At 48.5% G+C, this 25,494-nt stretch overlaps 1 protein-coding gene across 3 annotated transcripts in view; it reads right to left on the bottom strand.

Moving 5' to 3' along the window:
• LOC138661589 (complement factor B-like) overlaps positions 1–25,494 on the bottom strand; it is a 60,787-nt gene that overhangs the window by 16,025 nt on the left and 19,268 nt on the right. For all 3 annotated transcript variants that reach the window (XR_011317947.1, XR_011317946.1, XM_069746405.1), the window contains exons 8-11: positions 18,451–18,582; positions 4,975–5,070; positions 2,238–2,375; positions 1,131–1,252 (exon numbers count right to left, since the gene is read on the bottom strand). Coding sequence is in view for 1 of the 3 variants with exons in the window: in XM_069746405.1 (XP_069602506.1) it covers positions 1,131–1,252; positions 2,238–2,375; positions 4,975–5,070; positions 18,451–18,582 (488 nt within the window). In the remaining 2 variants the exon portion in view is untranslated. The remainder of the gene's footprint in view (positions 1–1,130; positions 1,253–2,237; positions 2,376–4,974; positions 5,071–18,450; positions 18,583–25,494) is intronic.

The following is a 25,494-nucleotide window of genomic DNA, read 5'->3' as shown; positions in this document are numbered from 1 at the left end:
ATTTAATTGTACGAATTATCGTTAACTTGGCATGTTTTGCTCTAAAGTGCTATAGCAATGCCAGGTAGGCTAGGGGTAAATCCTAGCTCTACAGAGACTGATACACCTGGTACAGACTCTGATACACCTGGCTAAGCTCTGCGTATGACCAGGCTGGGTGACCATCTAAGTCAGTCTGCTGGGGAGGCTGAGCAGACGTGATTTGTGTTGGAGCTGAAGGGAAAGACAGGCTAGAATCTCTTAGAAATTCTGCACAGGTCATGTGCACCAAACTGCAATTATCACTGGTTGCTGTAGACATTGGTCGTAGTGTTTGACCGGATTGGGACTAGCTCAGCCGTATACGAGTAGCCAAGGTCTGTGTGGTTTAGTTAGCGCAAAAAGTTCGGTAATCCAGCTCCAGCTGAAGACTAAGAGCACGTCACTGTTCGAAACGCGTTCAGTGAGGGCGGATATGTGATCCTATGTCTAGCCACTTATTGGGATCGACAATTTTATGGATTTGTTTCAATAAAGTTTATTGGATTTTATACATTAGAATTTTCCCTTTTTCCTGGAGCTGGATTACCGAACTTTTTGTGCTTCTACCACGTCCTGGGCTGGACGTTTTCCCTGCTCGGATGTCTGTATCACTTGTAGATCCCTGTTGGGTGAGCTGAAAATATTTTTTCTTTTTTTGAATCTGGTTTAGTTAGCGTCTGGACAAGACTAGGGATTTAGCTTTATTATTATTTATTATTATAGCGCCATTTGTTTATGAGTTTGTTTTGGTGCTGTACAACCTGTGGAAAGCAATAAAAACTGCATGTATTTGGACCAAAACTGCATTGCCTGTGTGAACGCTACCTCATGTCTACCAGAGAGTGTGAAACCCTACAGTACCCACAGCAAACCAGTCAGTTAAACGCTTTATTAGATAATTGTGGCTTTCTGGCAGCTTACTTGCACCAGACAGAAGTGTTCTTCTAAGATCTTAAACACAGTTCATCTGTAACTTTGGATCTGTATGATGTGGCCATTGTACAGAATTCTCACCTATGACTTGCTGACATTACATCTCTTCTTCTAGCATGTCTTGAGATTTCTTACACCATGTATGGCTTTGTGACACCGAGTACATATAGACTTACTGTGATGGTAATTTTAGCTATCCAAGGAAACATTTCTTCTAGGTCCTCATTAGGGCCAAGGCCCTCATCATCTGAAAGTCGTTCTTTGGAAAGTCCACACATATGAAGAACTTCTGTATCATCTGAAAGCAAGGTTTAATCCAGACACATGTGACAAGATTATAATTCATGAGGTAAAAACAGTGTTGGTGCCACCATCTAACCGATGAGATCTGGACTTGCTCTGTCTCTGGAACAAGTCTAGAAATCTCTGAATTTACCAAAACACTTAGTAAAGTTTTCCTCCGCCTTGGCACTGAACAGTGACTATACATTTGTAGTGTACCTTCACTCGACCAGGTGTCCTGTGTTTGTCACATGCTATGTCCTTCATTGGGACCAGTGCTCCTGTCCTACTGCATCCAAGATGGCCACTGTAGCGCCATGGGGAGAAAAGTGGTAAGTCTGAACAATGTCTTCCCTGCCTTCTTGTCGTGACTGTTAAAAATCACTGCTACCCGTGGAGGTCTACATCTCGGATGCAGCTGGACTAGAATGACAGGTAAACGAAAGAAACCAGGTTGGGTCACTACAGATGACAACTGTATGCTGGATTTGCTTTTCAGTGCCAGGGCGGAGGGTTGCTATATTAGTAGAGAAGGCCAGAAAGATTCAAGCTGCCCTTGTCTGGCACCCTGTCCGGTCTTCTATGGCAGCCTGATCAGGGCGGTCTTCTAGAGTTGACCACACCACAAAACTTGACATCCCAGGTGCCTCTTCTGTTTAATAGGCCCAGTGCAATGTCACTGTTGTAGCAGATTGCCACCTAGTAATCAGAAGAGGTGGCAAACATGTCAACAGGTAGACTGGGTTCACAGGGCTTCACAGTCTTCATTTCTGTTCATGGCAACCTCAGTTTTGCATACTGGATGCCTCAGGGGCTTTCCATGTAAAGCCTAGAAAAATCGCAGGGTCTAGGAAGTGCAAGAGGAGCCCAGGATGCTTGGCACAGAAGGAAAGATCATCTTCCAGAGGACTGGACTGCAAAGCTTTTTACTGCCCATTCCGGCCTGTGGTAATGACATTATAACAATCCAGAAGAAAGAAATGTACGGTAAATGTTCTCACCTAACATCACGTCAAAGGCCCTCTTCATATCATTTACATTTTCCATCTTGAAAACATGCTTCTCAGCGTCTTTCTTGGAGGCAATGTCATTGATTCCATTTTCATTTATGTCTTTACCAATGCCGAAGACATAAACATCTATAAACGAGAACAAAGTAATTAAATATGGAATAACGTGAAATGTTGAGAAGATGAATTATATTAATATATTTTCATCGTATGAATACGGGAATTTACTTTGGGGGGTGGAATTTCAACTTCTACTAAAGACATCGATAGTAGTATCAACTCTTCCAATGTCTAAGATACAGCTTACAAAATAAACCAAAAATACGTGAATCATGGGGAATAACAATCGTTGTCGCAGAAGGCCCGGAGCATAGGAGGTTCACCGATAGCCTGAGTTTTTGTCAGCTGGATGTTTGTCCTCAGACGGACTTCCAGTTGAAAACCATTGCTGAGCAGGAAGCTTCTGGCTCCCTTCCTCATAGTACCCACGCAAGCCAAAGGCTTATCAAAGGCCAGCAGCAAAATTTGAAGTTCGGTGGACAATCACAGGTGGTGCAATAACGTCACTGCATTGCACTGACTATGTAGGTCAACGTAGCTGAAAAGGACTACTTTGGAGGCTATATTGAGGATATGGGAGCACCATGGGAGACATTGTTAGGGTATGGTGCCCACAATCAAGGACATTGTTAGGTTATGAAGGCCACAATGGGGGACATTGTTGTTGTAGGGAGTGCCAAATGGATGGGGCCACAGGGTGGGATGTTCCAACTATATTGAGCAATAAAAGTTGTATGCTGTTACTTTATGGGGGCAGAAAAGCTGAACAATTCTACTGAAAGGGGGCATTGCTAATGTATTTGGGCACAATTACAAATATATTGAGGCACAAAAAAATAATTGTATACTTGTGATGGGGCCACAAAGTATCTGTAAAGTTGAAAATAGGGAACACACATATGGGATCCGATTTCTTTTTTTTGGGAACCCAAATACCTGAAGAGGCGAGTATCATCAGTAATACAAGAGAGAATAACGCATACAGAGATTTTTTATTTTTTTTCGGTCACATGGACATTCTGTTCATATGAAAAAACTCCTCTGAAGAGCCTTATTCAATAACATGGGTCCGCGGGATATCCCATTTTAACATAGACAGCAAGCGTACATCTGAACAAGCCCTTAGGCTGAATTCGGGTGACAGTTATTTTTCCATACATGAAAAAAAAAAATCAGCGATTTACACCAATGTCCTATTAAAATGTTAAAAATGGACAGCGCACAGATTTCAATGTTTGCTGTTTGTGATTATCATGGACCAATAAGCTTGTAGGGGTGATTTTTATCTGTGACTCAGGTTAAAAAAGGACATTTACATGATTTTTTTTTGCAGACATGATTTTGGGGGAGAAAAAAAAAAAACATGGACATGCGAACAGCCCCATAGACGATAATGGGTACGTTTTCTGTCCATGAAAAACACAGCCAGAGCTTGTACATGTCTGAATGAGGTCTTATAAGAGAGCTATCTGGATTATGGAGTTTACTTGGCTGCAGCCTGTGTGTCACAGGGATATCACGACAGAGATGGGCCAGAAGATTGCAGTGTCCGCTTACACAAACCCCTGCACGTATTAGATTTGCTTCACCTTCCTACTAGCAGTGCAGATTTTCCTTTTTATTGCAAGGATTAAATCAGTTCTGTCTATCTCCTGGAGCTTTCCGGCCTGAATGGTCTCAGCTGTTCTGTGTTGGTCACTCCTCTCAGGTATATATGCTCGCTGCTGGCACTAGGGAATTTCTGGTTATAGTTACATTTTCCTGGTTTATTGGTGAAGGAGGGTTCTGAATTAGTAGCAGTCAATTTGTATAGTTTACAGGAGATATCTGCGTGGATTTGGTATTGTGTGTTTTTGCTAATACACTTCCATTTGGTTTACCCCTCCTTCTGTTCCAATTGATTTCCACTCTTTTGTTTTGTGAGCTTATTTTTATGATTGTAGTTTTCTTTTATCCCTGTCTGTTTCCCCTGTCTGTCCGGTTTGTATTAGCCTATACACTTCCATACCTCCCTGGGTGGGGGAGGAAACATATCAGTTTGCATATAGGAGCATAGAAACATACGAAACGCCAGAATCTCCACCTTCAGGAGTAATCTGGGGTACAGGGATAGCCTAGGGTCCTCCTAGCTTTAGGGACAGGGAAGGAGCCAGTATTGTGACACTATGACTGTAGTCGTGACATCACTGCTGCAGTCAGTCAACAAAAATTGGGGCGACTGCAGAGAGGTAATGCTAGAGCAGAGGAAGGTCTCCATCTAAATATAAGCACTTTTTCTCACCTGCAGATATTACAAATATATAAAAAATACACATTTTGCGAACCGTGAATGTTCATGCAGTGCGGTGATTATTTGGAAGCAATTTTGCTGCAATACAAAATCAGCAAGTTGCGCCCTACACACTTATGATAGATAAGCTACGCTGTCACCAAATAGTAAGGTATCAATGGTCCAGCCTCTCCCAGAAACTTCAATGAGCAAACCAAGTTTTCCTCGGGCTCCTGTCTGTCTCTGACAACTGATCACCCAACCTTATTACTACATTGTAGGACCTACAGTATAATAGTCGCCACTGAATAAAAAAATTAAAGTGGTCCAACCTTTATCTCATTGTAGGAGTCGATTGTAATAATGCAGATTTATATCACAACTATATACATAGCATACCCAGGAAATCTTCCCGATTGCGGTCCTTCGTGATGTTCAGAATTTCTCTGATCCTCTTCATCTCCACAATAGGGTTCCCTCCCATATTATACTTTCCTAAGGAGGGGAAAGACAATTGTTGTGAAGAGGGCACAAGAATGAATGTGTTAGTGGTTACACAAAGCACCGGCTGTGGGGGTGAGTGTGAAGCCCCAGCTGTGGGGGTGAGTGTGAAGCACCGGCTGTGGGGGTGAATGTGAAGCACCAGCTGTGGGGGTGAGTGTGAAGCCCCAGCTGTGGGGGTGAGTGTGAAGCCCCAGCTGTGGGGGTGAGTGTGAAGCACCAGCTGTGGGGGTGAGTGTGAAGCACCAGCTGTGGGGGTGAATGTGAAGCACCAGCTGTGGAGGTGAGTGTGAAGCCCCAGCTGTGGGGGTGAGTGTGAAGCCCCAGCTGTGGGGGTGAGTGTGAAGCACCAGCTGTGGGGGTGAGTGTGAAGCACCAGCTGTGGGGGTGAGTGTGAAGCACCAGCTGTGGGGGTGAGTGTGAAGCACCAGCTGTGGGGGTGAGTGTGAAGCACCAGCTGTGGGGGTGAGTGTGAAGCACCAGCTGTGGGGGTGAGTGTGAAGCCCCAGCTGTGGAGGTGAGTGTGAAGCACCAGCTGTGGGGGTGAGTGTGAAGCACCAGCTGTGGGGGTGAATGTGAAGCACCAGCTGTGGGGGTGAGTGTGAAGCACCAACTGTGGGGGTAAGTGTGAAGCACCAGCTGTGGGGGTGAGTGTGAAGCACCAGCTGTGGGGGTGAGTGTGAAGCCCCAGCTGTGGAGGTGAGTGTGAAGCACCAGCTGTGGGGGTGAGTGTGAAGCACCAGCTGTGGGGGTGAATGTGAAGCACCAGCTGTGGGGGTGAATGTGAAGCACCAACTGTGGGGGTAAGTGTGAAGCACCAGCTGTGGGGGTGAGTGTGAAGCACCAGCTGTGGGGGTGAGTGTGAAGCACCAGCTGTGGGGGTGAGTGTGAAGCACCAGCTGTGGGGGTGAGTGTGAAGCACCGGCTGTGGGGGTGAGTGTGAAGCACCGGCTGTGGGGGTGAGTGTGAAGCCCCAGCTGTGGGGGTGAGTGTGAAGCCCCAGCTGTGGGGGTGAGTGTGAAGCACCGGCTGTGGGGGTGAGTGTGAAGCACCGGCTGTGGGGGTGAGTGTGAAGCCCCAGCTGTGGGGGTGAGTGTGAAGCCCCAGCTGTGGGGGTGAGTGTGAAGCACCAGCTGTGGGGGTGAGTGTGAAGCACCAGCTGTGGGGGTGAGTGTGAAGCCCCAGCTGTGGGGGTGAGTGTGAAGCACCAGCTGTGGGGTGAATGTGAAGCACCAGCTGTGGGGGTGAGTGTGAAGCACCAGCTGTGGGGGTGAGTGTGAAGCACCAGCTGTGGAGGTGAGTGTGAAGCACCAGCTGTGGGGGTGAGTGTGAAGCACCAGCTGTGGGGGTGAGTGTGAAGCACCAGCTGTGGAGGTGAGTGTGAAGCCCCAGCTGTGGGGGTGAGTGTGAAGCCCCAGCTGTGGGGGTGAGTGTGAAGCCCCAGCTGTGGGGGTGAGTGTGAAGCCCCAGCTGTGGGGGTGAGTGTGAAGCACCAGCTGTGGGGGTGAGTGTGAAGCCCCAGCTGTGGGGTGAGTGTGAAGCCCCAGCTGTGGGGGTGAGTGTGAAGCCCCAGCTGTGGGGGTGAGTGGGAAGCCCCAGCTGTGGGGTGAATGTGAAGCACCAGCTGTGGGGGTGAGTGTGAAGCCCCAGCTGTGGGGGTGAGTGTGAAGCCCCAGCTGTGGGGGTGAGTGTGAAGCCCCAGCTGTGGGGGTGAGTGTGAAGCCCCAGCTGTGGGGGTGAGTGTGAAGCCCCAGCTGTGGGGTGAATGTGAAGCACCAGCTGTGGGGGTGAGTGGGAAGCCCCAGCTGTGGGGTGAATGTGAAGCACCAGCTGTGGGGGTGAGTGGGAAGCCCCAGCTGTGGGGTGAATGTGAAGCCCCAGCTGTGGGGGTGAGTGTGAAGCACCAGCTGTGGAGGTGAGTGTGAAGCACCAGCTGTGGAGGTGAGTGTGAAGCACCAGCTGTGGAGGTGAGTGTGAAGCACCAGCTGTGGGGGTGAGTGTGAAGCACCAGCTGTGGGGGTGAGTGTGAAGCACCAGCTGTGGGGGTGAGTGTGAAGCAAAAGCTGTGGGGGTGAGTGTGAAGCACCAGCTGTGGGGGTGAGTGTGAAGCACCAGCTGTGGGGGTGAGTGTGAAGCACCAGCTGTGGAGGTGAGTGTGAAGCACCAGCTGTGGGGGTGAGTGTGAAGCACCAGCTGTGGGGGTGAGTGTGAAGCACCAGCTGTGGGGGTGAGTGTGAAGCACCAGCTGTGGAGGGGAGTGTGTAGCACCAGCTGTGGGGGAGAGTGTGAAGCCCCAGCTGTGGGGTGAATGTGAAGCACCAGCTGTGGGGGTGAGTGTGAAGCACCAGCTGTGGGGGTGAGTGGGAAGCCCTAGCTGTGGGGTGAATGTGAAGCACCAGCTGTGGGGGTGAGTGTGTAGCACCAGCTGTGGGGGTGAGTGTGAAGCCCCAGCTGTGGGGTGAATGTGAAGCACCAGCTGTTGGGGGTGAGTGGGAAGCCCCAGCTGTGGGGGTGAGTGGGAAGCCCCAGCTGTGGGGTGAATGTGAAGCACCAGCTGTGGGGGTGAGTGTGAAGCCCCAGCTGTGGGGTGAATGTGAAGCACCAGCTGTGGAGGTGAGTGTGAAGCACCAGCTGTGGGGGTGAGTGTGAAGCACCAGCTGTGGGGGTGAGTGTGAAGCCCCAGCTGTGGGGTGAATGTGAAGCACCAGCTGTGGGGGTGAGTGGGAAGCCCCAGCTGTGGGGGTGAGTGTGAAGCCCCAGCTGTGGGGGTGAGTGTGAAGCCCCAGCTGTGGGGGTGAGTGTGAAGCCCCAGCTGTGGGGGTGAGTGTGAAGCACCAGCTGTGGGGGTGAGTGTGAAGCACCAGCTGTGGGGGTGAGTGTGAAGCACCAGCTGTGGGGGTGAGTGTGAAGCACCAGCTGTGGAGGTGAGTGTGAAGCCCCAGCTGTGGGGGTGAGTGTGAAGCCCCAGCTGTGGGGGTGAGTGTGAAGCCCCAGCTGTGGGGGTGAGTGTGAAGCACCAGCTGTGGGGGTGAGTGTGAAGCACCAGCTGTGGGGGTGAGTGTGAAGCACCAACTGTGGGGGTGAGTGTAAAGCACTAGCTGTGGGGGTGAGTGTAAAGCACCAGCTGTGGGGGTGAGTGGGAAGCCCCAGCTGTGGGGGTGAGTGTGAAGCACCAGCTGTGGAGGTGAGTGTGAAGCACCAGCTGTGGAGGTGAGTGTGAAGCACCAGCTGTGGAGGTGAGTGTGAAGCACCAGCTGTGGAGGTGAGTGTGAAGCACCAGCTGTGGGGGTGAGTGTGAAGCACCAACTGTGGGGGTGAGTGTGAAGCACCAGCTGTGGGGGTGAGTGTGAAGCCCCAGCTGTGGGGGTGAGTGTGAAGCACCAGCTGTGGGGGTGAGTGTGAAGCACTAGCTGTGGGGGTGAGTGTGAAGCACCAGCTGTGGGGGTGAGTGTGAAGTCACAAAGAGAAAAGGAGTTTGTAGCCAGCTCACCGGTAAATCACCGCAGGTGCACGGAACTCCGCTGCAGGAAGACGATCCAATCATCAGAGAAAAGAAAAAAAAAAAAGTTGAATTCCAGCTCCTTAAAACATGACGTTTATTGTATCCAAATAAAAAATCCAAATGTCCATGGTGTGCAACCTCCCACCGGTAAGTGCCTGGGATGACAGAGATAAACGGCTACGCGTTTCGATCGGAGTGATCTTTATCAAAGCCATACCTGGATCAGGCAGCTTCTCCTACTTATAAGGAGGCTCACCCAACCAGATCATTCATTTGAGTCACATGGCAATTTGACAGGTCCTTTCATCTAAAATCATTGTTCTATATGTAACAACATAATAAAAATAAAGGATTAAAATCACATTCAGCAATAATGTAACATAACTTCATGTCTTTTATTCAATCCTGTTGGGACACAGGTGTTCAATTGGAAAATCCAATATGCTTCTCGTGTGAGAAGCCGGCGTCTAATGTCACCACCCCGACTAGGGGTATTAACCCGTTCTATGCCCTGAACCTGAAGAGTGACAGTGCTGCGTGCATGGTGCCTAACAAAATGTTTGGATGCTGCTGATATATTCCTGTCATTATTCTGAGTGTTACCTATGTCATATAAGTGTTCCCTAATGCGTGTTTTCAATTTTCTGGATGTACAGCCCACATACGACAGGTTACACTCTATACATTTGATTTTGTATACCACATTGCAAGAATTACAATTGATGTACTGCTTTATATCAAATTTGATAGTTTCATCCGCATTATAAAATGTCTTTTCAATACTGGCGAATTTACATGTGCTACAATTTCGTGTGCCACACCTGAAAAATCCTGGATAATTTAACCAGGTTCTGATGGATTTATTTTTGGAGCAGAACAAGCTAGGGGCTATTTTATTACCAATGGTCGGGGCTCTTCTCGACACCACATTAATGCCAGAGTTTAGTATGTTATACAGCTGCGGATCTTCATATAAAATAGGTAAATATCTGTTGACAATATCTCTAATTCTAGCGAACTGCGGGCTATATTGAAAGCATATGTATGGCTTTTGTTCCATTTGTAAATTTCTATGCTTTTGTGCTGTAACTAGTTCTTTACGATCTTTTCCTGCTACTATTTTTTTGGCCCGATTAATTGTCCATTGAGGGTATTGTCGATATGTTAATTTATTTGCTATTTGCTCGATTTCACCCTTGAGATCTTTTTCTGAGCTGCAATTCCTTTTAATCCTGGTGAACTCACCCACCGGAATTGATTTAATTGTATGCCTGCTATGGCTGCTTTTGGCATGCAGTATTGTGTTACCCCTCACTGGCTTGTGATGTGTTCTGGTGACGATATTTGAATCTATTTGCCCCGTGAGCTCCAGATCTAGAAATGATATACTTTTGCTATCTGCCCTATGCGTAAATCTAATATTGTACTCATTCTGATTCAGGTACTCCATGAAGCGCGGTATGGCAGACACATCACCCTCCCATATCATGAGCGTATCATCAATGTATCTGCCATACCACGCCACATATTCCAAATACGGATTGTTCACGGAAAAAACGCACTCCATCTCCCAAAAGGACATAACCAAATTAGCAAGGGAGGGAGAGTATTTCGCACCCATGGCCACTCCAGCTTGCTGCATATAAAATTGATTATCAAATGCAAAAAAGTTACTAGTGAGCAAAAAATGTATTACCATCAGCAGATATTCAATCAAATCCTCAGAATACTGACTGAATTTGACAAGGTGATATTGGATCGCTCTTATTGCTAGATCGTGCGGGATGCATGTATATAAAGATATAACGTCGCAGCAGAGCCAGGAATAATTTTTTTGCCATATCTTACCATCAAAAATACGTAATACCTCCTTAGAGTCTTTTATATATCCAGGGGAACGTTTTACAAGTGGCTGGAGGAGAGAGTCTACCCATTGACAGAGTCTTTCATTGCAGGACCCGATTCCAGATACTATGGGTCGCATTGGGGGAATCCCCTCTTTTTTGTGTATTTTAGGGACCCCATATATTATAGGAGTGACTGGACATTCAACTATTAGATATTCCATTTGTGTTTTAGTTAATACCCCCAGATCGAATCCCTCCTTGATAATGACATCTCTCTTTTTAATAATTTCTTGTGAGGGATTATTTGTTAGTTTCTTATACGTGATTTGATCAGATAATAGTTCCAGCATTTTTTTCTGATAGTCCACTGTGTCCAATACCACTACCACCCCTCCCTTATCTGACATTTTAATTGTAAGATCTGGCATATTTTGTAGCTCTCTTATAGCGTTACGTTTTTTTATAGATATATTCTTAGGGTTGTATTTATTATTAGTTTTTATTTCCTTGTTTAATTGTCTGAGTTCCCTTTCTATGTTTTCTTGAAATTTGTCCATACACTCAGATCTGGCCTGGATTGGATAATAGTAGGGATTTTTTGTAGTAAAATTCTTGGAAACATGCACCCGATCACTATCCAGCAATGTATCTGAGCTGAGATCTTGTAGCGCAATTAGTGCTACTTGTTCTTTGAAGTCCATCTGTGAGTACTCATTATCCACCATAGGTGGTGCTACAGATCCTTCCTGACTTAATTCCTCTTCAGTATTTTGCTCCTGATAAAAATGTTTTCTGATGGTCAGGTTGCGGATAAATTTATTAGTGTCCATAATTGTTGCAAATAGGTCAAAATCCTGGTCAGGAACAAAATTTAATCCCAAGGATAAAACTTGGACCTGTTCTGATGATAAACTTCTGGATGACAGGTTAAGTACATTCGTATATTCATTTATCTTTTGTGCAGTTTCTTGTTGCGTGTAGTCATTCCCCCGTCGTTTGTGTTTTCTCCCCCCCCGCCTGCTGCGTTTTTTGGCTGGCGGTAGTTATTTCTTGGGGTGTATACTCTGTTTTCATTCAGGGAAATGTCTGACGCACTGGCCTGATTGTCTGATGAGTCAGGGTCTGACGAAGTGAAATATACATGCGATTTTTCTTTGCTCTTAGCGTTTTTTCGTTTATGGCGAGATTGACTATACTTCAGTATCGATTTCGGGGTTTTATTTATATTAGTCCAGTTACCCCAATCATACACTTTATTAGTCGCATAATCGTCAGAGTCTCTAGTAAATTTTCTTTTTTTCCGATCCATGATTTGTTCCTCCAAACCCATTATTTTTTCTTTGGTTTGTGTCATAAGTGCATCAAACTGTGCACCTGTTTTATAATCATTCAAAAGAAGATTTACTTCATCTATTTCCTGCTGTATATTTTTCAATTTGTCCTCCTCGTGTTTAATAATAAGATTCATCAAATCCTTCGAACATTTGCTTAGAATAGAATTCCACTCCTCCAAGAATTCTGCTGAGTATACGGTTGTGGGTATTTTTCTCAAAAGCAGCCATAGCAGGCATACAATTAAATCAATTCCGGTGGGTGAGTTCACCAGGATTAAAAGGAATTGCAGCTCAGAAAAAGATCTCAAGGGTGAAATCGAGCAAATAGCAAATAAATTAACATATCGACAATACCCTCAATGGACAATTAATCGGGCCAAAAAAATAGTAGCAGGAAAAGATCGTAAAGAACTAGTTACAGCACAAAAGCATAGAAATTTACAAATGGAACAAAAGCCATACATATGCTTTCAATATAGCCCGCAGTTCGCTAGAATTAGAGATATTGTCAACAGATATTTACCTATTTTATATGAAGATCCGCAGCTGTATAACATACTAAACTCTGGCATTAATGTGGTGTCGAGAAGAGCCCCGACCATTGGTAATAAAATAGCCCCTAGCTTGTTCTGCTCCAAAAATAAATCCATCAGAACCTGGTTAAATTATCCAGGATTTTTCAGGTGTGGCACACGAAATTGTAGCACATGTAAATTCGCCAGTATTGAAAAGACATTTTATAATGCGGATGAAACTATCAAATTTGATATAAAGCAGTACATCAATTGTAATTCTTGCAATGTGGTATACAAAATCAAATGTATAGAGTGTAACCTGTCGTATGTGGGCTGTACGTCCAGAAAATTGAAAACACGCATTAGGGAACACTTATATGACATAGGTAACACTCAGAATAATGACAGGAATATATCAGCAGCATCCAAACATTTTGTTAGGCACCATGCACGCAGCACTGTCACTCTTCAGGTTCAGGGCATAGAACGGGTTAATACCCCTAGTCGGGGTGGTGACATTAGACGCCGGCTTCTCACACGAGAAGCATATTGGATTTTCCAATTGAACACCTGTGTCCCAACAGGATTGAATAAAAGACATGAAGTTATGTTACATTATTGCTGAATGTGATTTTAATCCTTTATTTTTGTTATGTTGTTACATATAGAACAATGATTTTAGATGAAAGGACCTGTCAAATTGCCATGTGACTCAAATGAATGATCTGGTTGGGTGAGCCTCCTTATAAGTAGGAGAAGCTGCCTGATCCAGGTATGGCTTTGATAAAGATCACTCCGATCGAAACGCGTAGCCGTTTATCTCTGTCATCCCAGGCACTTACCGGTGGGAGGTTGCACACCATGGACATTTGGATTTTTTATTTGGATACAATAAACGTCATGTTTTAAGGAGCTGGAATTCAACTTTTTTTTTTTTCTTTTCTCTGGTGAGTGTGAAGCCCCAGCTGTGGGGGTGAGTGTGAAGCCCCAGCTGTGGGGGTGAGTGTGAAGCCCCAGCTGTGGGGGTGAGTGTGAAGCCCCAGCTGTGGGGGTGAGTGTGAAGCCCCAGCTGTGGGGGTGAGTGTGAAGCCCCAGCTGTGGGGGTGAGTGTGAAGCACCAACTGTGGGGGTGAGTGTGAAGCACCAACTGTGGGGGTGAGTGTGAAGCACCAGCTGTGGGGGTGAGTGTGAAGCACCAGCTGTGGGGGTGAGTGTGAAGCACCAGCTGTGGGGGTGAGTGTGAAGCACCAGCTGTGGAGGTGAGTGTGAAGCACCAACTGTGGGGGTGAGTGTGAAGCACCAGCTGTGGGGGTGAGTGTGAAGCACCAGCTGTGGGGGTGAGTGTGAAGCACCAACTGTGGGGGTGAGTGTGAAGCACCAGCTGTGGGGGTGAGTGTGAAGCCCCAGCTGTGGGGGTGAGTGTGAAGCCCCAGCTGTGGGGGTGAGTGTGAAGCCCCAGCTGTGGGGGTGAGTGTGAAGCACCAACTGTGGGGGTGAGTGTGAAGCACCAACTGTGGGGGTGAGTGTGAAGCACCAGCTGTGGAGGTGAGTGTGAAGCCCCAGCTGTGGAGGTGAGTGTGAAGCCCCAGCTGTGGGGGTGAGTGGGAAGCACCAGCTGTGGGGGGTGAGTGTGAAGCACCAGCTGTGGGGGTGAGTGTGAAGCACCAGCTGTGGAGGTGAGTGTGAAGCACCAACTGTGGGGGTGAGTGTGAAGCACCAGCTGTGGGGGTGAGTGTGAAGCACCAGCTGTGGGGGTGAGTGGGAAGCCCCAGCTGTGGGGGTGAGTGGGAAGCACCAGCTGTGGGGTGAGTGTGAAGCACCAGCTGTGGGGGTGAGTGTGAAGCACCAGCTGTGGGGGTGAGTGTGAAGCACCAGCTGTGGGGGTGAGTGTGAAGCACCAGCTGTGGGGGTGAGTGTGAAGCACCAGCTGTGGGGGTGAGTGTGAAGCCCCAGCTGTGGGGGTGAGTGTGAAGCCCCAGCTGTGGGGGTGAGTGTGAAGCACCAGCTGTGGGGGGTGAGTGTGAAGCACCAGCTGTGGGGGTGAGTGTGAAGCACCAGCTGTGGAGGTGAGTGTGAAGCACCAACTGTGGGGGTGAGTGTGAAGCACCAGCTGTGGGGGTGAGTGTGAAGCACCAGCTGTGGGGGTGAGTGGGAAGCCCCAGCTGTGGGGGTGAGAGGTTAAGGCGCTCTGTGGGGGTGAGTGTGAAGCACCAGCTGTGGGGGTGAGTGTGAAGCACCAACTGTGGGGGTGAGTGGGAAGCCCCAGCTGTGGGGGTGAGTGTGAAGCCCCAGCTGTGGAGGTGAGTGTGAAGCACCAACTGTGGGGGTGAGTGTGAAGCACCAGCTGTGGGGGTGAGTGTGAAGCACCAGCTGTGGAGGTGAGTGTGAAGCCCCAGCTGTGGGGGTGAGTGTGAAGCCCCAGCTGTGGGGGTGAGTGTGAAGCACCAGCTGTGGGGGTGAGTGTGAAGCACCAGCTGTGGGGGTGAGTGTGAAGCACCAGCTGTGGGGGTGAGTGTGAAGCACCAGCTGTGGGGGTGAGTGTGAAGCACCAGCTGTGGGGGTGAGTGTGAAGCACCAGCTGTGGGGGTGAGTGTGAAGCACCAGCTGTGGAGGTGAGTGTGAAGCACCAGCTGTGGGGGTGAGTGTGAAGCACCAGCTGTGGAGGTGAGTGTGAAGCACCAGCTGTGGGGTGAGTGTGAAGCACCAGCTGTGGAGGTGAGTGTGAAGCACCAACTGTGGGGGTGAGTGTGAAGCCCCAGCTGTGGGGGTGAGTGTGAAGCACCAGCTGTGGGGGGTGAGTGTGAAGCACCAGCTGTGGGGGTGAGTGTGAAGCACCAGCTGTGGAGGTGAGTGTGAAGCACCAACTGTGGGGGTGAGTGTGAAGCACCAGCTGTGGGGGTGAGTGTGAAGCACCAGCTGTGGGGGTGAGTGGGAAGCCCCAGCTGTGGGGGTGAGAGGTTAAGGCGCTCTGTGGGGGTGAGTGTGAAGCACCAGCTGTGGGGGTGAGTGTGAAGCACCAACTGTGGGGGTGAGTGGGAAGCCCCAGCTGTGGGGGTGAGTGTGAAGCCCCAGCTGTGGAGGTGAGTGTGAAGCACCAACTGTGGGGGTGAGTGTGAAGCACCAGCTGTGGGGGTGAGTGTGAAGCCCCAGCTGTGGGGGTGAGTGTGAAGCCCCAGCTGTGGGGGTGAGTGTGAAGCACCAGCTGTGGAGGTGAGTGTGAAGCCCCAGCTGTGGGGGTGAGTGTGAAGCCCCAGCTGTGGGGGTGAGTGTGAAGCACCAGCTGTGGGGGTGAGTGTGAAGCACCAGCTGTGGGGGTGAGTGTGAAGCACCAGCTGTGGGGGTGAGTGTGAAGCACCAGCTGTGGGGGTGAGTGTGAAGCACCAGCTGTGGGGGTGAGTGTGAAGCACCAGCTGTGGAGGTGAGTGTGAAGCACCAGCTGTGGAGGTGAGTGTGAAGCACCAGCTGTGGAGGTGAGTGTGAAGCACCAGCTGTGGGGTGAGTGTGAAGCACCAGCTGTGGAGGTGAGTGTGAAGCACCAACTGTGGGGGTGAGTGTGAAGCCCCAGCTGTGGGGGTCAGTGGGAAGCACCAGCTGTGGGGGTGAGTGTGAAGCACCAGCTGTGGAGGTGAGTGGGAAGCACCAGCTGTGGGGGTGAGTGTGAAGCACCAGCTGTGGAGGTGAGTGGGAAGCACCAGCTGTGGGGGTGAGTGTGAAGCCCCAGCTGTGGAGGTGAGTGTGAAGCCCCAGCTGTGGGGGTGAGTGTGAAGCACCAGCTGTGGGGGTGAGTGTGAAACCCCAGCTGTGGGGTGAGTGTGAAGCACCAGCTGTGGAGGTGAGTGGGAAGCACCAGCTGTGGGGGTGAGTGTGAAGCACCAGCTGTGGGGGTGAGTGTGAAGCACCAGCTGTGGGGGTGAGTGTGAAGCACCAGCTGTGGGGGTGAGTGTGAAACCCCAGCTGTGGAGGTGAGTGGGAAGCACCAGCTGTGGGGGTGAGTGTGAAGCACCAGCTGTGGGGGTGAGTGTGAAACCCCAGCTGTGGAGGTGAGTGGGAAGCACCAGCTGTGGGGGTGAGTGTGAAGCCCCAGCTGTGGAGGTGAGTGGGAAGCCCCAGCTGTGGAGGTGAGTGGGAAGCACCAGCTGTGGGGGTGAGTGTGAAGCACCAGCTGTGGAGGTGAGTGTGAAGCACCAGCTGTGGGGGTGAGTGGGAAGCACCAGCTGTGGGGGTGAGTGTGAAGCCCCAGCTGTGGGGGTGAGTGTGAAGCACCAGCTGTGGGGGTGAGTGTGAAGCACCAGCTGTGGGGGTGAGTGTGAAGCCCCAGCTGTGGGGGTGAGTGGGAAGCCCCAGCTGTGGGGGTGAGTGTGAAGCACCAGCTGTGGAGGTGAGTGTGAAGCCCCAGCTGTGGAGGTGAGTGTGAAGCACCAACTGTGGGGGTGAGTGTGAAGCACCAGCTGTGGGGGTGAGTGTGAAGCACCAGCTGTGGGGGTGAGTGGGAAGCCCCAGCTGTGGGGGTGAGTGTGAAGCCCCAGCTGTGGGGGTGAGTGTGAAGCCCCAGCTGTGGGGGTGAGTGTGAAGCCCCAACTGTGGGGGTGAGTGTGAAGCACCAGCTGTGGAGGTGAGTGTGAAGCACCAACTGTGGGGGTGAGTGTGAAGCACCAGCTGTGGGGGTGAGTGTGAAGCACCAGCTGTGGGGGTGAGTGGGAAGCCCCAGCTGTGGGGGTGAGTGTGAAGCACCAGCTGTGGGGGTGAGTGTGAAGCACCAGCTGTGGGGGTGAGTGGGAAGCACCAGCTGTGGGGGTGAGAGGTTAAGGCGCTCTGTGGGGGTGAGTGTGAAACACCAGCTGTGGGGGTGAGTGTGAAGCACCAACTGTGGGGGTGAGTGGGAAGCCCCAGCTGTGGGGGTGAGTGTGAAGCCCCAGCTGTGGAGGTGAGTGTGAAGCACCAACTGTGGGGGTGAGTGTGAAGCACCAGCTGTGGGGGTGAGTGTGAAGCACCAGCTGTGGGGGTGAGTGTGAAGCCCCAGCTGTGGGGGTGAGTGTGAAGCACCAGCTGTGGAGGTGAGTGTGAAGCCTCAGCTGTGGGGGTGAGTGTGAAGCCCCAGCTGTGGGGGTGAGTGTGAAGCCCCAGCTGTGGGGGTGAGTGTGAAGCACCAGCTGTGGGGGTGAGTGTGAAGCACCAGCTGTGGGGGTGAGTGTGAAGCCCCAGCTGTGGGGGTGAGTGTGAAGCCCCAGCTGTGGGGTGAATGTGAAGCACCAGCTGTGGAGGTGAGTGGGAAGCACCAGCTGTGGGGGTGAGTGTGAAGCCCCAGCTGTGGAGGTGAGTGTGTAGCCCCAGCTGTGGGGGTGAGTGTGAAGCCCCAGCTGTGGGGGTGAGTGTGAAGCACCAGCTGTGGAGGTGAGTGTGAAGCCCCAGCTGTGGAGGTGAGTGTGAAGCCCCAGCTGTGGGGGTGAGTGTGAAGCCCCAGCTGTGGGGGTGAGTGGGAAGCACCAGCTGTGGGGGTGAGTGTGAAGCCCCAGCTGTGGGGGTGAGTGTGAAGCACCAGCTGTGGAGGTGAGTGGGAAGCCCCAGCTGTGGAGGTGAGTGGGAAGCACCAGCTGTGGGGGTGAGTGTGAAGCACCAGCTGTGGAGGTGAGTGTGAAGCACCAGCTGTGGGGGTGAGTGGGAAGCACCAGCTGTGGGGGCGAGTGTGAAGCACCAGCTGTGGGGGTGAGTGTGAAGCACCAGCTGTGGGGGTGAGTGTGAAGCCCCAGCTGTGGGGGTGAGTGTGAAGCACCAGCTGTGGGGGTGAGTGTGAAGCCCCAGCTGTGGAGGTGAGTGTGAAGCACCAGCTGTGGGGGTGAGTGTGAAGCACCAGCTGTGGGGGTGAGTGTGAAGCCCCAGCTGTGGGGGTGAGTGTGAAGCACCAGCTGTGGGGGTGAGTGTGAAGCACCAGCTGTGGGGGTGAGTGTGAAGCACCAGCTGTGGAGGTGAGTGTGAAGCACCAACTGTGGGGGTGAGTGTGAAGCACCAGCTATGGGGGTGAGAGGTTAAAGCGGTCTGTGGGGGGTGAGCATTGATCACAGGATATGGTGGGGAGGATGATGAACTGACGGAGGAAGAAGATGCAGTTGAAGAGGACAAGAATTAAGAACTGGCTAAGGTTTTGAGGAATAACCAAAATATCTGTGACTGATACTTGCCATCTGTCATCAGCAGGATTACATTTCTTGTTTCCTGGAACTTTTTAGGATCTGTCATATAATCCAGAGACAACATTTGGAAAGCTTCTTTTAGACCACCGCGAGTATTTGTTCCTGTGTGCGCTCCATGAGCTATAAAATAAATAAGTTAGATGATCAGTGTCGAGGATATCAGCAGCGGGGCGACACAGATCCCTCCACTGTTACCACTTTTCCACAGATGACCGGAGAGATCACACTGAACCCACCGCTGCCACCACTTGTCAGGGGAACGAAACGCCGCAGCCTCAAATCGTAAGGACAATTACGCAATTGACTGATGAGTGATGGACAAAGCCGTGGCTGCTTCCACTACTAGGCCAGTTATCGGGGAGATCACAGTAAATGTATGGTATATATACCTCCATTCCAAAAGCATGGAATATATACAGTTGTGCTCAAAAGTTTACATACCCGGGCATAGTTTTTTGCTTTCTTGGCCTTTTTTTTAGAGAATATGAATGACAACACCAAAACTTTTTCTCCACTCATGGTTAGTGGTTGGGTGAAGCCACTTATTGTCAAAGTACTGTGCTTTCTCTTTCTAAATCATAATGACAACCCAAAACATCCAAATGACCCTGATCAAAAGTTAATATGCCCTGGTGATTGTGGCCTGATTACATGCACAGAAATTGACAAAAATGGGTTTGAATCGCTACTAAAGGTAATATCCTCACCTGTGACATGTTTGCTTGTAATCAGTGTGTGCATAATAGCAAAGTGAGTTTCTGGGATCCAGACAGACTCTTGCATCTTTCATCCAGCCACTGACGTTTCTGGATTGTGAGTCACGGGGAAAGGAAAAGAATTGTCAATGGATCTACAATAAAAGGTAGTTGAACTATATAAAACAGGAAAGGGATACAAAAAGATATCCAAGGAATTGATAATGCCAATCAGCAGCGTTCAAACTGTGATTAACAAATGGAAAATCAGGGACTCTGTAAAAGCAAAACCACGGTCAGGTAGACCAACAAAAATGTCGTCCACAACCGCCAGGATAATTGTTCGGATGCAAAGAAAAACCCACAAATAACATCAGCTGAAATACAGGACTCTCTGAAAACTAGTGGTGTGATTGTTTCAAGATACACAATAAGGAAGTGGAGCGCCCCCAGACACAGGGCCACGGGTTACCCGGTCCGGGGTTGTCACGGTGGCTAGACCCGGTCCGTGACCCTGCTAAGGGGTGTCCAATAAAATGGTGATGGTGCGTAGCGCGAGGAATAACGAAGACACAGGGCTGCAGTTTCTTTACCTTTTACTGAAGGTTTCAGGATCCTCAATCCAGGGCACTGTCAACAGGGCTGTCTGAGACCGGCCGGTCCGAAGGCACATCCAGAGTTCCCTTTGCAGGTGGAAATCAGTGCCTACCACTAGCGCCTGTGTGTTGTAGTCCTACTCTGCTGAGCATTCGGAATAGTTCTCACAACTGCTGTTCTCGTTCGTTCGTTCTCTACAGCTTTCTCTCTCTCTCTCTCGTTCTTTGGTTCCAGATGTTACTAGTTTCTAACGTCACCCAGGTATATTATGGCTAGGACGCCACCCGTATGACGGGAAGGCTCGGAGCTCTTCCGGGACCCTAGAGACGCCCCTCTCCACGTGTTGCCCCCTATGTCTTCGTAGGTGTAGTAAGGTAGACAGCCAACCTAAAATTAACTGTCCTGCGGAGTTCGAAGTAAGGCCTGAAGTCAGTTACTCCCGCGGTGTTCCGGCCACCGGCTACGCGCCTCAGTAAGATGTTGCCTCTGTCTCACGGCACGACTCCTACTGGCTCTCCTTTGTGCTTGATCTCGTTTACACGGTTCCACAATATTCTTCCCTTCGTGTCTCTCTCCTGGATACCGCCACAGGGTGTGCAGGCGCGGCTCCGTTACGTTCTGTTCTGTTCGCTAGGCACCTGCCAGGTTCCCACGCCTGACAGGGACCCCCCTGTGCCTTCTCCCTGCAACACCCCCTGCCACGGGGTGTTGCCTGAATCCAACCCAGTCAGCTTCTAACTAACTTTCTATCCAACCCCTAGTTTTACCAGTGTGAGGAGGGGCCCAGTAAATAAAGCCTTTTGCTCCCCCTAGTGGCCGGAGTGTGAAGTGTAATGTGTGCTGGTGATACCTGGTCAGGAGAATTCCTTCAGTGCCATCAGATGTACCATCACTCCCCTTAGTGGCAGAATGTCATACTGCAACGACCAGGTCTCTGGGGCGCTGCAGAGGTACTGGAAGAAAAATGCATGGCTGCATGGTCGAGTCGCCAGAAGAAAGCCATTACTGCGCAAATGCCACAAAGTATCCCGCCTACAATATGCAAAACAGCACAGAGACAAGCCTCAAAACTTCCGGAACAAGGTAATTTGGAGTGATGAGACCAAAATTGAACTTTTTGGCCACAACCATATACGCTACTTTTGAAGAGAGGTCAACAAGGCCTATGATGAAAGAAGCACCATTCCTACTGTAAAGCATGGAGGTGGATCGCTGATGCTTTGGGGATGTGTGAGCTGCAAAGGCACAGGAAACTTGGTCAAAGTTGAAGGAAAGATGAATGCAGCACGTTATCAGCAAATACTGCAGGCAAATTTGGAATCATCAGACCATAATCTGCGCATGGGACGTACTTGGATGTTCCAACATGACAACGATCCAAAACACAAGGCCAAGTCGACCTGTCATTGGCTACAGCAGAACAAAGTGAAGGTTCTGGAGTGGCCATCTCAGTCTCCTGACCTCAATATCATTGAGCCTCTCTGGGGAGATCTCAAGCTCCCAGTTCATGCTAGACAGCCCAGGAATTTACAGGAACTGGAGGCTTTTTAACAAGAAGAATGTGCAGGTTTACCATCTGAGAAAATAAAGAACCTCATGCATAACTTCCACAAAAGACTTCAAGCTGTCGTTGATGTTGGAGGGGGCAGTACACGGTTTTAAGAAATGTGGTATGTGAACTTTTGATCAGGGTCATTTGGATGTTTTGGGTTGTCATTATGATTTAAAAAGAGAAACCACAGTAGTTTGACAATACATAGCTTCACCCAAACACTAACCATGAGTGGAAAAAAAGTTTTGGCGTTATCTTTCATATTCTCTTAAAAAAGGCCAAGAAAGCAAAAATTCTGCCAGTGTATGTAAACTTTTGAGCACAACTGTATATGCAGTACAGACCAAAAGTTTGGACACACCTCATATAAAGATTTTTTCTGTATTTTCATGACTATGAAAATTGTACATTCACACTGAAGGCATCAAAACTATGAATTAACACATGTGGAATTATATACTACTACTTTGAAGAACCTAGAATATAAGACATAACAAAAAAGTGTGAAACAACTGAAATTAAGTATATAATTCCACATGTGTTAATTCATAGTTTTGATGCCTTCAGTGTGAATGTACAATTTTCATAGTCATGAAAACACAGAAAAATCTTTAAATGAGAAGGTGCGTCCAAACTTTTGGTCTGTACTGTACATAAGTACCCTGGTACAGTCACTGCCAGCTCCACAATACCAAAAAAAGGAACCATTTATATCTGCCACCACCAATCATTTATACAGTACGATTGGACACTCATTACAGGTAGCGTATGGCTTCTGGGGTGCGATTTACAGAGCAAAAGGAACAGAACTATTACCGTAAGTTTGATATATTTAATACAGAAAGGTAGGCAGTGTTTATAAAAAATATACAAAGATGATACAACATGGGATCAAAACAATACAGTATATAAAATGACAAAAAAAGGAATAGAGATTAGAGATGAGCGAATATTTCAATATTCAGTCCGGCTCATGAATATAGTCGAAACATATACAACGTGACAGTGTGGGAAACACCAACGTAGCGCTTATGATCGGCGGTGAAATCATCCCCGCCAGTCAAAGAGCCACGGTGTTGTGAATTCTGTTGTCAAGCTCCCTCCTGTGGTCATGAATGGTACTTCGGCTGGTTCTGTCCATGGGCTTCCTCTGGTGGTTGTGAGTGGGGCTGCGGCTTCTGAGGTTCCTTCCACAGGTGACGAGGTTAATTCGTTAGCTGGCTGCTCTATTTAACTCCACTTAGATCATTGCTCCATGCCACCTGTCAATGTTCCAGTATTGGTCTAGTTCACTCCTGGATCGTTCTTGTGACCTGTCTTCCCAGCAGAAGCGAAGTTCCTGCTTGTTTTTCTTTGGTTTGCTGTTTTTCTGTCCAGCTTGCTATTTTGATTGTTGTCTTGCTTGCTGGAAGCTCTGGGACGCAGAGGGAGCGCCTCCGCACCGTGAGTCGGTGCGGAGGGTCTTTTTGCGCCCTCTGCGTGGTCTTTTTGTAGGTTTTTGTGCTGACCGCAAAGCTACCTTTCCTATCCTCAGTCTGTTCATTAAGTCGGGCCTCACTTTGCTAAATCTATTTCATCTCTGTGTTTGTATTTTCATCTTTACTCACAGTCATTATATGTGGGGGGCTGCCTTTTTCTTTGGGGAATTTCTGTGAGGCAAGGTAGGCTTTATTTTTCTATCTTCAGGGCTAGCTAGTTCCTTAGGCTGTGCCGAGTTGCATAGGGAGCGTTAGGAGCAATCCACGGCTATTTCTAGTGTGTGTGATAGGATTAGGGATTGCGGTCAGCAGAGTTCCCACGTCCCAGAGCTCGTCCTATATTATCAGTAACTATCAGGTCATTCCGTGTGCTCTTAACCACCAGGTCCATTATTGTCCTGACCACCAGGTCATAACACCACGGTTCACATTCTGTCAAAAGAAAGCGTGAGCGCTCAGCTGTGATCGGAGGTATAATACCTCCAGTCACTGGTGTCAGCTGATGGACAATGACTATGGGGTTAGTATTGGGGGCGTCTTATTGACGCCTCTCCATTACCAACCTCGGGGCTTGATGTCACCTGACAATACAAAGGTGACATTAACCCCCCAACTATCATAACACTTGCCACCGCTACAAAGCAAGTGGGAAAAGTGAGGCTAAGTGCCAGAATTGGCACATCTTAAAGCCATTTCTGGGGTGGCTGAGAGATGAGGTTCTTAGCCTGGGGATGGCAGTATCCATGGCCCCTTCCTAGGCTATTAATATCAGCCTGCAGCTGTCTGCATAGTCTTTGCTGGTTATAAATTATAGGGGGACCCCCACATCATTTTTTAATAACCAGTAAAGGCTAAATACACAGCTGTGAGCTGATATTAATAGCCTGGGAAGTTCCATGGGTATTACCCCCTTCCAAAGCTATAAACATGGACCCCCAGCGGTCGGCTTTCCCTCTGCTGGTTAAGAAAATTACGCGGGAGCCCGAGATATTTTTTTGCAGAAAAATAATCTTTTATTTATTAAATATATGTACAGTAAGCTGCACACAGCGTACTAATGGTATTTGTCACTGACATCTGTATATCTACCTATTCTATTTGTATTTACTGTATGTAATCCATCTCTTCTATCCTGCCGGCTCCTGCAGTGATTTTACAGAACACGGCAAATGAATTGCTGGCTTTTCTTGTATCTCTCTATATATGTAATATAAATACATATATATGTGTGTGTCACTGACATCTATATATCTATGTATTCTATGTGTATATATCTATTCTATTCTAACCTGTCACACTGTGATTATACTGTACGTGGCACATGAATTGCCAGCTTTTATTGTAATCTATCTATCTATTATCTATGTACTAGTCCAAAAAAGGAAGCAGCACACCACTGTCCGTGAATAAAGAGCTATTTTATTTAGCCCATGATATTTTAAAATACTTTAGTGGCAACGCAATTATTTTCCTGCACTTTTCCCGAATGTTACCGACTTTTTCCGATTTTAAGAAAAATGCTCGTGTTACCGATTATGAATCAAAATGTACCATATTTGTGCCGAATTTATGTTTGCCGATCGTTTTATGAATATATTCGCTCATCTCTGAAAAGGAATAGCGAAAGAGAATGACTAAACCTGATGCTACAGGAATGGCTCTTATCTTTACGGAGTGAAGCACTGTGATTGGGAAAATGGACCACAGTCATAGCGAAATATGCCTTCCAGAAAGACAAAGACAGTGACCCAAACTTTCATTTTTACTAGCTCAATGCTACTCCCACATTCCCCACTCCCCCGCCCTGGTGAGCTCACATGAGAACTGGTTGTGGGATCTGCTAGGTCCTTCAGAATTCCATGAGATCGCCAACTTACAGGATATGTTAGCCCCTGGAGGTCCCAGGTGGTAGATATTGTCATGTTTCTTATAATGATTTTATCTGTCTATAGAGATTAAACATGGCCTGGACAGCACTATCCATCAAAACGTTCTTAAGTTGGAGGTGTTAGAATTGCTCTACAGTGATGTGAGTGAAACATTATATTCATCCTTTCGCTATGACACCGAAAATATATTTCCCCTAAATATGGGATTGATGCAAATCCCAATATTCATCACTGACCACTAGCTCCAAAAAGTCTACAGATTCATCAGATCAGAGGAAGGTCTTTGGTGTGGAAGCGTACTTCTCCGCCTCTGCCTAAACAAATCTCAGACTTGATGTCATTTTTCCAAGCAAATCTCCCTGATGTAATTACCTGGTCACTGCAGGAGGCCCTTACTTCAATTGAGATGGAAGTGTCAGCGATTTCTCACTTCCTAGCTATGATTAATTTTTTCTTTCCCCCAGCTATAATTAGTTTCTCTCAGTCACAATTAATTCAATATGAGAGTGATATGTCCTTTCCTAACTGTTTTGTGTCTTCAGCAGTAGAAGGGTTATAAGAATGACCAGAGGAATTATTAATCTGGTTCTCCATTTTGGACAACCCCTTTTTTTTTAAATGGGTCTCTTCACAATAAGCTGACCACAAAGTGGAATGAGTCAATCGACTGCAAACTGCAGAGACCTGTCAATATATGTTCAGTTTCTCAGCAGCGCCGCCACAGGGGAAAGTAAGAATTACACAGTTACAGTACTCCTCCATATAACGGGATGTGTGTGTAATGCATAACCGGACCGGTCATCCAAAGTGTGAGACGCTTC

Source organism: Ranitomeya imitator, chromosome 2 (genome assembly GCF_032444005.1).
Source record: "Ranitomeya imitator isolate aRanImi1 chromosome 2, aRanImi1.pri, whole genome shotgun sequence".
Lineage (NCBI taxonomy): Eukaryota > Metazoa > Chordata > Amphibia > Anura > Dendrobatidae > Ranitomeya > Ranitomeya imitator.
The sequence above is the reverse complement of the archived record's forward strand: the minus strand, read 5'-3'. Positions and strand labels throughout refer to the sequence as shown.